The sequence below is a fragment of the Cyprinodon tularosa genome, unplaced genomic scaffold, assembly GCF_016077235.1.
Source record: "Cyprinodon tularosa strain WSP-4 unplaced genomic scaffold, ASM1607723v1 ctg703, whole genome shotgun sequence".
Classification (NCBI taxonomy): domain Eukaryota; kingdom Metazoa; phylum Chordata; class Actinopteri; order Cyprinodontiformes; family Cyprinodontidae; genus Cyprinodon; species Cyprinodon tularosa.
This window is the reverse complement of record NW_024039456.1, coordinates 564,937-578,772: the sequence shown is the minus strand read 5'-3', so window position 1 is coordinate 578,772 and position 13,836 is coordinate 564,937. Positions and strand designations below refer to the sequence as shown.

Below are 13,836 nucleotides of genomic sequence, written 5' to 3'. Positions count from 1 at the left end.
ACATGAATCCTGGAGGATAAAATAACAGATTCAAAGCAAGTTAAACAGGACCTGTTATATCATAAAGCCTTAACGCAATTTACAAACTAATGCAGGGATGTAACCACCCAATCACAGCCCTCCATGTGTCACTGTTGTTTCACACATGAGAGTTGAAGTCCCTCTGCGGATGGAATCCTCTGTAGGGGTTCTATCCAACACCCCTCCATCACATTATTACCTGTTAAGAGGGGATTATCATTGTTATATTTTAAATAATCCTCATTATTACCTCCATCTCCATGGTTTGGGATGTTATCTTTGTTTTTACAGCCACTCTCAAATACCCTGTAGCACTACGAAATCTGCTTATCTCATTGGAGCTAAACTAAACCGGTTTCAATGTCTTAAAGCTGCAGTCTGTAACATTGAGGAGAGAGCAGACTTCCACTGAAAATTTGAAGAAAAACAGGTTTCACTCCACTCCCCCACCCTCACTGCTTCACTCATGCCCCACCTCCAAGCTCCACCCCTCTCACAGCATCTGCGCGGCTACCGCATGCGACCAGAAAGGGGGGGGGGGCATTATTCAGCGTGTGTGAGCTGTGATTGACACTCCAGCAGACGCTCCTCTGGCTGTGATTGGTTGTTTTGACTCGTCCCGAATTATTCTTTCCAGATTGAAATACAGGCAGTAGGCGGGACCAATTGAAGCAGTTTTTTTCACAGGTTACATATCACATGTACTGTTGTCTGGGCATAGGGACAGTTTGAGCCAATATGACAAAAAAGTGATTTTTAAAAACTTACAGACTTCAGCTTTAACCAGTTTTACTTTAAACTAAAGAGTAAAAACATATTTATATACCAACACGAATTATAATAGGGTGTAAAAGCTGGGTTTGACAAAGCAGAACTGGTTGCAGGTTTAGAAGAAGGAGGCAGTAAGAAAGAACTAAAAATGCTAAGAATTAAAAATAAAGATCACAATAAAAACACCGAGAAGAAAGGAGAAAATTTAACGGGACATAAAAGACATACATAAAAGATTCAAATACAAAATTTAAAAGGATCCCCACATTTGAAAACTTAATCTATATCCAATCAAATGGTGGTCATCTTCTCAGCTTTTTTAACAAATGTTTATATTTGGCATGAAATGTATTGTATTAACAGTTAACCTCTGGTTTAGTAAACTTTAAGGAAAATATTTTATGTTTTTTTTGGCTTTCCAGATAACTGTGAATAAAACCAACTATAGTCTATATATGAGCTGTGATCCTAATGTGATATTGTTTGATGTTGAGAGCCTGTCATGGGAGCGCCTTTTTTCCTTTCAGCATTTCCAGGTTACTGTCTGTTTGCCAATCTGTCTTTCCTCAGGGAAGAGAAATTCGCTCAAACAAGTTTTTTGTCAGTATGTTGTATTACATATTGATATGAGGAGATGTGTGGGACTGACTGCGTGAATACTAATCAGAGCTATTTTTTCCACTTCTGTCGGTTCAGTTTGATGTTTATCCGTCCTTTTGACAGCACTGCCATTTGTTTGAATGATGACACATATGGCTTCAGCCTGACACGCTAAAACATTTCTCCTGAGCTTTGAATAGGTAGTGTTCTCAGAATAAAAACACAGTTCCTCAGGGTGTAATTTCCAGTGTGGGATAATTGTGGGTTAGAATAAGGCTTTTGTAGGTGGGTTTCAGAGAATATTTGCATTTAAACTCGCCTAGTGCTATGCATTTAAAGCAGTTTTTTTCTGATGCCTATTTTCTCTATTCATCTTCTATTTCAGAAGTCCTGCTCTGATTGGGTGCTTTGTGGTCGACAGGAAATACTTTGAGGAGATCGGCCTGCTTGATGAAGGCATGGAAATTTATGGTGGAGAAAATGTGGAGCTCGGCATTAGGGTAAGAGTATTAGCTTCCCCTTTATTCTAACTCGAAAACATTTCAGTGCCCAAGGATTTTCATGACATCTATTGCATGGTGTCATCTGGACAAGTATATTACATCAATAAACACTGTGTGAATTGAATAATCTAAATTGCAGCCACATTCATCGTGCAAAAGCAGACAAACGACCTTTCCTTTGACAGAACTGGAGCCTTATCTGTCATTCACATTGTGTGACCTTAAGCAAATTGAGCTGATTATTGATGATGTAAGGGTAGAAGGATAAAAATGTCACAGAATTTAAACACAATGTCAGAATGGTAATTTCATTATTGAACATCAATAATATAAAGCAGTATTATACAAATATTATGCCTAAACTGGGATTTAGTTTGACATTTCAGAGGCGTTATCACCTGCAAATCTGATTATTTTCCTGTTACAACCTTTTATTTCAGGTAAATTATCACTGAATGCTTAGAATAACTTAATTTTAATATTTAAGTATAGCAGTTTATTTATTTAGAGTATTTCTAATAATTTTTTCTCCTGACAGTGGAGCTATTCCTCTCTCCTAAAGCATTCCTGAATGTACATTTTAGTTGCTGACATCACCTAGCAACTTCTAGTGACTTTTAGGACACCTAATTGCAACTTTCCTTGCTGAGGAGTTGGCCGCAGTGTTTAAATGATTTTACCCATCAGCTGGATTTTGCATCAACTAATTTTGAAGATAAATTTACTGCACCAGCTACTTAATTACTCACGCCTGTCTGCTTGCTTAACACAAAAAGGAAGATATATTCGCAAGGAGACGTTTTATGAAGGAGGGTTTTTCAACTAAGCATCAGAATAGAGAGGAAACCAATGTATTTGTCTGAGTAATTTAGGCACTGTAGATTTACTCAGATTTTTTAGACATGGGGCGCAGTGACCCATTTGCAGTGGCCTTAGTCCTCTACTACCCCCCCAAACACCAGACATCTGTCAGACGTCGGTTTTTAGGCTAAATCTTGTCAGTCAGTCATAGCCTTGATTTAGTCCAGAGATAGTTATTGAAAATTGGGCTGTGTTTGATCGGTCTGATTTTGTCCCACTTTAGTCCAATATTAGAAGATGAAAAGACATTATAAACCAAGTCTACAAAGTCTTTTCAACAATCTGAAAATTATGGCTTTTCACCTTTCACTTTTCAACCAAACGTAATTGTCTTTTCATTGTTTTTTCAACCAATTTTTGCTCAATCGGTAGGCTTAGATTTGGGGTATAACTGATTGGGATATAACTTAACTTGATATTGTTTCTGACTAAGTCTGTCCCAAACAATGACAGGCTACCCATCTACTGATGGCTACCTCCAACAGGATAATACAGAAAAAACACAAAGATTATATCTCTGGAGGACTATGTAAAGCAGATATTCAGCACCATTGTAATGCCCTGAATTTAGTAAGGATCCAACATCAAACCATACTTTTAAGTAGGGATGCAAGATATTGAGATTTTGGGCGATATCCGATATGCCGATATTTTAAAACTCATGTAGCCGATAACCGATATCGATACCGATGTTAAAGCTGGACAAAAATAAGTAGTCATTGAAAATAGCAGTTTTGTTATCCATTTCTGACACTTTGAAAAATAATAAACTCAAATATATTTTCATATGCTGATACCAAATTGATTTTTAAAAACGCGGTATCGATCTATTTTACTTTCAAAATCTCGTGAAATTTCATCGTTCTGTTACAAACTCTCATGATATTTTGCAAATGATTGTGAGATTTTGTTAGTAAAATAGATCGATACCGCGTCAATATATCAACATATAAAATATGTCAAAATTTCTTGAATTTTCCGGGGATTTCGTAGCATAACGATGACATATAGCAATATTTCATTAGTAAAAGAGATTGATATGGTGTTTTTAAATGGCAATATATCAGCATATGAAGATATTGGGATATTTTAATGTATCAATATTTTTCCCTCGTCTTTAGAAGTTTTTAAGTCTGTAAAAAAGAAGTTTCTGAGGAAGAAGTAGTAGTATTTTTTTTTAGACTTTAGAAACTTAGAAGCTGATCAAATATAGGGTTAAATATCGGTGGGGTGGCCGATGTCCGATATTCAGTTTTAAGGCTGATACCGATAGGGGGCCGATTATATCGTGCATCCCTACTTTTAAGAGTAAATTTACCGTATGATTCTGAGTTTTAAAGGTAGACATAGTGTCTGCCTGACACAGAAGAACTGAAATCTGGTTCCCAAGAGGAAGGAGGTGAATTTTTTATTTACTGTGGGGATATTGATGCTTTCCAACTTTATTTTACCTGAAATGCTCAAGTTCTTGGTCTATAACAGAATGACACTTATTTGCAAAACTCAAGCACAGATTAAAAAAAACCCAGAAGAATTTAACTGATGTGAATATTTTATTTTCCAACTGTCGCTGCACACGGGGGAATAGTTTGTAGAAGTATTAGTACTGACATGCATCTACTCTGTAAATCTTAATAAATCGCTTGTTCACACAGACCCACTTTATTTACCTAAGCTGTTTTAACAAAACACATCAGGAGTGATGGTAAGAATCAATATTTTCCATTTTTGCTGACTTAGCAGGCGACATGGCAAATTGTTCGTCTTTTAGATCGATGAATATGTAAATCAGCAGTGATGTTTTGACAGAATCAGTTCTGTCCTCGTTTCTCAAGGGCTTTTCTCTTACTCTAAATAATTCATCATGTGTGAAGTTCAGCTCGAGGTTTAAGGCAGAGAACAGCCAGTTTGTTCTATTTCCATATCCGTCTCGCCAACCAGCGGTGCCTTTTGTTATCGCTGAGATTTATTTTATTTTTCATTTTTTCCACTGAAGCGTTCTGTATTTCTGGCCCCACTGTGATAAAAAACGCTTTCATGATGCTTCATCAGCACCATGGCCCATTATTGTGCACATTTAATCCTCATTGTCTCAAGACAGCTTTTCTTTATCACTACAGGCAGTCTTTCCTTGATATGATTTATAATACACAACTTTGCTTTTTTGTTCTGATTAAAACTTCTGAAAGACATTTAGAGAAACTTACAGTATTAAACATAAACCCGAAAAAAGAAAAACAAAAAGCTGGTGACAGAAAGGTAGTTATCAGTTGTAGGTTTGCATTGTGGCTGTTTTATTTTTCCAATGAGCATTTTTTATATAGAAAAAAGGAAAATAAAAAAGACCAGCACCTTTTATTCATATTTTTATCCACACTCTGTACTCCTCAGTTTATCTTCCTTTGTCACATTTATTTAATGTTTCACACATTTTCTCCTTTTCTTCTCTTGTCTATTTTTTTTTTTTTACATTTGTCTCTATCATGTTCTGCACACCCACTTTCTCAGACACAATTTGCTATATTTGAAGAATAGCTCCTCATGCTCTAACCCCATCTTTAACTCCTGGATAGAGAGAGAGCCGAGGTATTTCTGCAAGTGGCATTCACCGACTCAGAATCTGGCTCTGGTTCCTGCTCCTGTCTGGGCTCTGAGCCAGTACAACAGTTTAGTTATTGCTATGCAGCAGCTCTTTGAATGGACGCAGGCAATGAGGCAACCCTGAAGGAAAGATTTAACACTAACACAGCAGGACCTGCTTTTCAAATGAACATTTTTTTTCCAGATACATAAAATTCCTTACATGCTAAATCTACCTAGAAACACTGTGAAATAAATTTGCACAATCTAAGCACAGCATAACAAATGTACCCTTTCCAAATATACTGAGGAGGCAGAAAGGGGACATTTTCGTGTAGGATATTCACATCTTTTCTAAGCTTGTTTTCCAAAAAAGTTGTATGAGTCATATTTTCTCCTTAATCTCTTTGAAGCACAGTCATTATACAGATACACAGCCCAACAACTAATGAAAAAAGAAATTAAATTTCTCTTGACAATGAATTGACCCAGAAATTATTTATATTAATGATCAAATTGCCAACAGGAGAGAATTTTCAACTAATATGATACCAATAATTTCAGAACTTTGATTTTTAAAATAACATTTAACCCCAGAACAATATATATATTTTAATCCTAAATAAAGAAATACAGCAAAAAATGTAAACTGGACCCCGAGTCTTTGTGCAAATAATGCATCTAATTAAAAACCTTAACTAGCCTGTCAGGCTCAGAACAAAAGGACCCAAGAATAAAGGCAGAAAGACAGTTAGATTTAACAAAACGTTCATTCAAGACAGAACTGCAGGGAACAGTGTCCGCATCTAGGAACCTCGGCAGGAGGAGAACACAGGTTAGGGACCAGGTCCATCTGGTGGAGGATGATAATGAACAGTGAGTCACTAACCTGGTCACTCTGTGCCCAGAGGAGGAGGTTGATTCCAGCTGGTCGGCTGGCTGCAAGATGTGGTGCCACCCAGAGAGTCCTAGACTCTGAAGTCCTGGAGGTTAGAGGACAGGCAGGAGATCAGACGAAGGAATGCAGGATAATCCAGAGGACGAAGCCAAAGCTGTTCTCGAAGACATGCTCTGGAGTCAGAGCCAGGTGATCATAAGTCTGAAGAGGTACCGAAGGGAATACCAGGACGGTGATGGGAAACAGTTCCAGGTTCAGTTCACAGACTGACAGAAATCTAGCAGGAGTCTGAGGACAGGTCAGGCAAACAGATCAGAACAGGAGCAGGTGGGCTCATAGGTCAAGAGACTAAATGGGTCCCGAACAGGCAATCTGAAACAACTAGGTACACTAGAGAACTCTCACCACAAGCTCAAACAAGCTGGCACTGATGACTGGTTAGAAGGCTTGTTAAATAAAGGCTTGTGCAGGTGGATCAGATGGACCGTAATGAGAACTGGGCAGAGATATGTCACGGTCTTGGTTTCATTACGTTTGCTTTGAGGTTTCAGTTTCACTTTGATTCATGTTTTTCTTTGTTTTCTAGTTTTATCGGTTTAATTCCTATTTTGTTCTGTTTTCCGGATGTATTTGAGTTCTTAGGTTTCTCTTTGTTGCCCTCTTGTGTTGGTCTCCTTTTCCCTCGCTCCCTTCTAGAATCCTCTGTTCACACCTGCTCCCAATCGGCTCATTAGTCCTGTCTTTGTTCAGTCTTCCATACATACTCTCCCTGTGCAGTTCCTCAGTGCTGGTTCCTCGTCTTTCCTTGGCTCCTAATGCATGTTTTCCCTGATATCTCCATGGTTCTGTTTTTTTCTGTGCTTTTTATGTTGGATTTTTGGATTCCTGCCTCAGTTGCCTTTGCCTGTTAGTAATTGCATTGAATCTAAAAAGACTCACCTCTGCCTCCTTACCTCTGCACTTGGGTCCTCAAAGCCCTTAACCAAACCCTGACAAGATAGGCAGGTGAAATTAAATGAGTAATCAGACCAGTCATCAGCACCAAGATCATGACAAACTCCAAAATAAATAAATAAATGAAACAATATATTAAAACTGAACGTGGAGTCTCTTAAAAATTGGTCTTTAAAGAAAAAATTTAATCATTAGACTCATACAGGGAAACCAATTAAAACTGCAATGTAAGGCATAAAAGCACCAAATTTTAATGAGAAGAGGTGCCTCAATGAGCCATATGTGAGGTCTTTTTTCCCAGGAAATTGGTACAAGGTTAAAAATGTTTGCAACATTTTTCAACATAGCAATTTTTCAATTATATAAAAGGGCAGCATCTCTTTAGTGATTAAGCAAACAATACTGTCTGTGTGCACTCTATTTTGCACTGTGCTTCTTGTATTTTGTTTGTAATTAAACACTTGTTGGGGAAACAGAGATGGCCCCTTTGTATTTCTTACTAACCACAAAGGAAAACTGCTTTGGATGATGATAATTTAGGTGCAGAGGCATGTTTGCAATACTGACACATTTAGTCACAATTGTTTACTATTACAACACACCTGTGAACAGATTACATTCCCTTCACTTCTTGGGCAGACTTTCCTCAGGAGTAAAGAGCAAAGAAGCATTTCTATTGGTATGCATTATTCAGTGTGCACTGTCAAAAGCAGGTGATTGAAGTAAGGAGAATGTGATTACTGAAACTCAATTTGAAAAGAATACAAAACTCAGTTCATTTGTTTTTATTTCATTTTAAATAATATGTATTTTTTTGTATTTTCATTTACAAAACATATCCTTGGCTTGCAACAGTAATGTAACAAAATTCACTCCATACAGCTGTCACTTTCAAATCTGAAACCGATCATGGTGGTTTTTAAAATCTTAGTCGGTGTTCCCTGATTTGCTACTCCTCAGACAGGCTTTTGTGCTGCTCTCTGAGTTATATATGCACAGACTGCGCTACTAGCAAGTACCTGCAAACAGAAATTATTGAGCTCATTCAAATTTATCATACAATTAATTTTTATCATGCAATTAATTTATTAATTATTGCGACAGACCCAAGTGCAATCGGGTACCACCAAAAATGTCCAAATAATTTAGTAAATTTGTTTCACCTGTTTGCATTTTAATCATGTTGGGAATTTAGTTGTTGTGAAATATCTCAGAGATTTATTTACAAAAACATTACTGGACATTGTGAAGAGATTAAGAGTAAATCCAACATCCATCTCTACCAAAATCATCCTGGCTATCCAAACTGCATTTCTTCAACTCGAGTTCTTGAGAGATGGTGTCCTGCAACCTTTAGAAGTTTCTGTGATTAAACATATCAGAACTTAGATGAACTTCCCTGAATATTGAGAAAGAAATGCAGGCATTACATTCCCGTTTGCTGGATACATTTAAAAACTGCAGGAAAGTAGTCCTTAAAGGAATAGTACACCCAAAACATGATTAGCCTTCATTTTCTACTCACCCCCATGCTGAACAACACTCTGGAGTACTTTTGTGATATCTCAAATGCATCTGGAGATCTGGGAGGCTTCTTGCTGTCTGCTGACATTCAAATAATGGAGGTCTATGGCGCCCGAGGCAGAAAGGTCCATAAAAGTCCACAAAAAACGTGTCAATATTCCTCCATACTGCTCGTCCAATGTATTCCAAGTGTCCTGAGTGGGTAGCGTCCAGAATTTACTCGAAACGAAGTCATTTAGAATGTTTTTAGAGCATAAACAGTAGTGTATAGGATTTCCTAAAAGCTCGTTCACGAGTCTACGGAAACCGCGGCAGACCAAACCAGATGAAAGTGCGCATTCAACGTCTGCTCTGCCGATAATGCAAGCGTAGAAGAAGAAATGCTGATGTTTACCTGTGCAAAGAAAGAAACAACCAAAGAAAAATGTCTGAGGACTTCAGTGTTGAGGAAGAGCATGAGTTCTTTTCCGAGCTGAATGCGCACTTTCATCTGCCTTGGTCTGCCGCGGTTTCCGTAGACTCGTGAACGCGCTTTTAGGAAATCCTATACACTACTGTTTATGCTCTAAAAACATTCTAAATGACTTCGTTTCGAGTAAATTATGGATGCTACCCCCTCAGGACACTTGGAATACATTGGACGAGCAGTATGGAGGAATATTGACACGTTTTTTGTGGACTTTTATGGACCTTTCTGCCTTGGGCGCCATAGACCTCCATTATTTGAATGTCAGCAGACAGCAAGAAGCCTCCCAGATCTCCAGATGCATTTGAGATATCAAAAAAGTACTCCAGAGTGTTGTTCAGCATGGGGGTGAGTAGAACATGAAGGCTAATCATGTTTTGGGTGTACTATTCCTTTAAGGACTGGCTTTGGACATCCCCTGGAAATGTCATGATTGACTAGGAAAGCACTTATCAAACAACTACCCAAGAGGTCCACCGTAACTCTGGAGGAGTTTCAGAGACCTAGAGCTCAAAAGGATAATCTCCATAATGGGCCTTAAAGAGGTCTAAAGGGGGTAATACAGTGGGCCAGTAATAGAGCGTAAGCGCAGCAGAGAGGCATTAGCATGAGGTACGGGTAGGTTACACAACAGGCAATGTTCTATTTTAAATGATTTATACTGGATGTGTAATATGCTCATTAACTGCTCGTATTACGCACGTAGATACTCTGCGCGATTCCTACTTTAGGATTAGTTTCTAATTTCAGACGGGTATGCGCTCCACTTTGGCCTAGTGCTACATATTTGATTTCTCATCAGATTGGTCAATATGCTGATTTTTAGGTCATCATACAGTAACAGCCCAAAATGGCCCTTCGTAGTCAAACGTCAGCAGAATGGCAGCCTACCTCCCTGCAGCTCCCAGCAAAATCCCCTCCAACTTCCAGCCGCTGGGGTGGATCCCTCCTTCCCCTGAGCGTGTTTATTTTCTTACTCTCCTTTCTCCACCCTTTCACTGAATTACAGAAGTAATACTTTAGTACAAAGATTTATGTTTAAAAGGGAATTTTAGGGGACCAGCCAAGGGCACATCAAGGAAAGTGGGGAAATCTTGAATGGCTACTACTGTATCGTACTTATAAGTTAATAACATTCACACATAGTAATGTGTAATTTACTTACCCGCTCACAAAAGCTTGTCTTTGCTCAGAGCTCCGTTGCCATGGAGTGTTCTCTTTAGTGTCTGTTGTAAATGTAGTAAAGTTTTTAAACATATGCACATATGCCGCTTTCCTGCACTTATGCGTCGTAACGCGTCCGGCGTGTTTGCTGCTTTTGATTGTTGATTTGTTGAGAAAGAGGCAAAATGAAATTTCTTTGACTTTGTCAAAACAAAAATAAAACTGTTTTAATAAAACTGTCGACAAAACCCTTCTTATAGTGGAGACCTGGACGCAACATCCCCGCTTCGAAACACGCAACGTACACATTGGCAATACTTTGGTTAGATTAATGTAATCAAGCTCAATGACCCCAAAGCGCCGTATACTACATGTACTTATTCACAAACTGAAGTTGGCAAGCTACTTAACAGCAACAGCAGCCCTGGGGCTCACTGATATAAGCAGAGCTGTTGTACACAGTCAGCACTGGGAGCTCTCACCACCATCAGTTGGCAATGCGGGTGAAGTCTCGCCAAAGAACACCACGACTGTGATATTGCATGCGGTGCTCAAACTGGCGACCCTCCAGTTGCAGGACAAACCCCTTGCCTCCTATACCACTGTTGCCCCACTGTTGTGGTTTCCCTATCATAATCACATGATCTAAATTGACATTTCTAGTGTGAGAGTGAAAAACTGAAAAGTTCAGACTTTTGAAAGGCTCTGCACAAGTAAATCAGGAGCAGAACTCAAGATTGCTGAACAGCACACAAATCTGCCTGTCCGTCCTTTTATTTGTTTATCGAGGTGACCTTTTCCAGCTTTATTATTGTTTGCCTAAAAGAAAACAGGATGATGACAACAGCATATTTCCGCTTTTGACAGTAAGTGCCTGCAAGCACATGATTAAGTACTCCAAATGATGTTGAGGATATTTCTTATTGTGGGTCACATATACCTCATCTGTGTGACTGATAAAAAAAAAAAACAGCCAAGGTTATTGTTTTGGCATGTTGACATTGATATTGGTGAATTTTTCTTTCAAGATAAATAAGATTAAAACGAAGAAATGTCAAATTATCAAACAAGTGTTAAAGTGCCCTTAGAAAGGACTATATTTTTGACTTGTGATCCCTCTCAGTGAAATAGGACACAACTATTCTTTGATAAAAATATATTTTTTTACATCTCAGCTGTTAAGATTGTCCAACATGAAGACTACAAAGATGCAGCTTCCTTACTGTCCTTTTCTGTGTTGTACCTGTAATCCTACTTGCTCTATGCCTCTTTACGCTGTCTGTAGCTTTAAGTACTGTAAATATTTTAGCCTCAGTTTTGATAGCCTTGGCTAATACCTTAATGTTTTTTTAGGTTAGATTACAGGAAATGCATCTGGTATCAAAAATGTACCCTAAACAACAAATGTAAGTATATACAAGCTGCATGGAAGCTACGTGAAGACATAGATAGAACAACGCTTCATATGTACTGATTCGTCCCAGTTTTCCTTTTAGCTATTCTTGGCTTTATTTAGCTGCAGGTTTTTGGTCATAATCCCGAGACCTGCGACTGAGACCCAGCTTGCTGACATTGGGCATAACATTTCTTTTTAGAATCGCTTTACAGTCTTGAGATTTCAGTGTATGCTGCAGAGATTCATGACTAGGGCTGGGTAAAAATATCGATTTAATCGATTTTGAATTGATTCCTTTACATTTTTGCAAAATCGGTGTCTAGGGAATGAGATCGATTAGTTTTATAGTGACACGCGTGACGTTCACATTCAAATGAGCAGGAAAGATGCACTCAAGATTACTTCAAGCCAGACAGCTGCAAATATAGCCAATAAGTTGATTGAAGTCATTAACAAATGGAGGCTGACCAGCAAAAACCCTGTATTTGTAACAGACAGCGATGCAAATATGGTTTGTGCAGGGAAGATAATGCAGCTCATGCATGTCTGCTGTGTCACGTCTGCTCGCTTGTGTGAGGCTTCACTTTTTCACTTTTCACAGACACGTTTGCACTTTTGAGAGAGTTTTGTTCACATTTGTCCAATTTACATGTTTGCACTTTATGTTTATAATGACAGGAAAAAATAAAATAGATGAGTGTTTTGAAATACAGTTGAACCACTTTTATTGTTGTAAAAACAGATCGAATCGAAATTAATCGATTTAGACTGTATGAATCAAAATCGAATCGATTCATGATTTTGGCGAAAATACCCAGCCCTATTAATGAAACCCCATGCCAGATGAAGAAAAGCAGTCCCAGAGCATAACAGAGCCTCCTCTGTGTTTTACAGTTGGGGCAAGGTTTTTTTTTTCAATCTGGGAACATTGAACATTGGCAAAAAGGTAACATTTTCTTCATACTGCCCATAGGACATTCTCCCAGAAGCCATGCGTCTTTTCAACATACGGTTTGGCAAAATAAGTTTGACTTTTTTATGATTTGTTTCCAGCAGTGGTGTGCTCCTGGTCATCTGCCATTAGGCCCATTTTGGCTTGAAAAAACAGCAGACAAGCAAGGCAGTGTATTCAAATGTGGATTTAGTTTAAAAAATTCCTCCCAGATCAAGTCTTCGCAGCTTTATTTATATTTTTCAAGCAGAGATTTATGATTTTCCTTCTCTGCATCTGTGTGAGATAAAAAAGATTTAAAAAAAAACTCCCCTGAACATCAGCTTCCAGTGGACTGTATGTTTCTCTTTTATTCTTTGTGAATTCTGTATGAATCTGTCAGTATGCCACCTTGGCTTTGCTTGCATATTTGACAGCTTCCACTGTCAACAAGGTGTGGAACTGGGTAAAAATAGCAAAGCACCTGGGTGAGCATTCTCAGCATGGTACTTATGGTCCTGTAATGCTTCTGCTAATTCTACAGAAGAGGTTGAGTCACAGCATTCAAGTAATTAATCTGCTTCTGTCAACCTACAGGAGTAACTGAGTCTGACTTGGCAGGTGCAGAAAACATCTGCTGTTTTTCAATTAAAGGGAACAACAGTCTCTGGTTGTCACAACAGGTGTGGCAGTGCGGAGGCAGCGTGGAAGTCCTGCCTTGCTCCAGGATCGCCCACATTGAGCGTGCTCACAAACCATACACGGAGAATCTGACGGCCCACGTGCGACGCAACGCCCTGAGAGCGGCTGAGGTGTGGATGGACAACTACAAGAGTCACGTTTACATGGCCTGGAATGTTCCACTTCAGGTAAGCAGCTGCCTGGAGTAGGATTTCATATGTCAGAGAGAGGCTGCTGGTTTGTCTAGTTAATTGCATCTGGAGCAGTTTCCTATTAACTAGAAATGAAGACTTCATAAAGCCCATAAGAAAATCGTTTAGTGCTTTGATAGTGCATGTTAAATACAATAAACCAGGGGTCTTCAACGTTTTCCAGGCCAAGGACCCCCAAACTGATGGCGAGATGGAGCAGGGACCCCCTAATTATATATATTGTATGAAATAGTGTTCTATCAAACTGGTCCTATAGTCACTCTATTACAGATGG

The 13,836-nt window shown here is 38.7% G+C and overlaps 1 protein-coding gene across 1 annotated transcript in view; it reads left to right on the top strand.

Moving 5' to 3' along the window:
* The window catches only part of LOC119772235 (polypeptide N-acetylgalactosaminyltransferase 18-like), a 210,369-nt gene that overhangs the window by 96,967 nt on the left and 99,566 nt on the right, over window positions 1-13,836 (top strand). Inside the window, exons 8-9 of the mRNA XM_038268590.1 lie at window positions 1,778-1,892; window positions 13,353-13,538. Coding sequence (XP_038124518.1) covers window positions 1,778-1,892; window positions 13,353-13,538 — 301 coding nt within the window. The remainder of the gene's footprint in view (window positions 1-1,777; window positions 1,893-13,352; window positions 13,539-13,836) is intronic.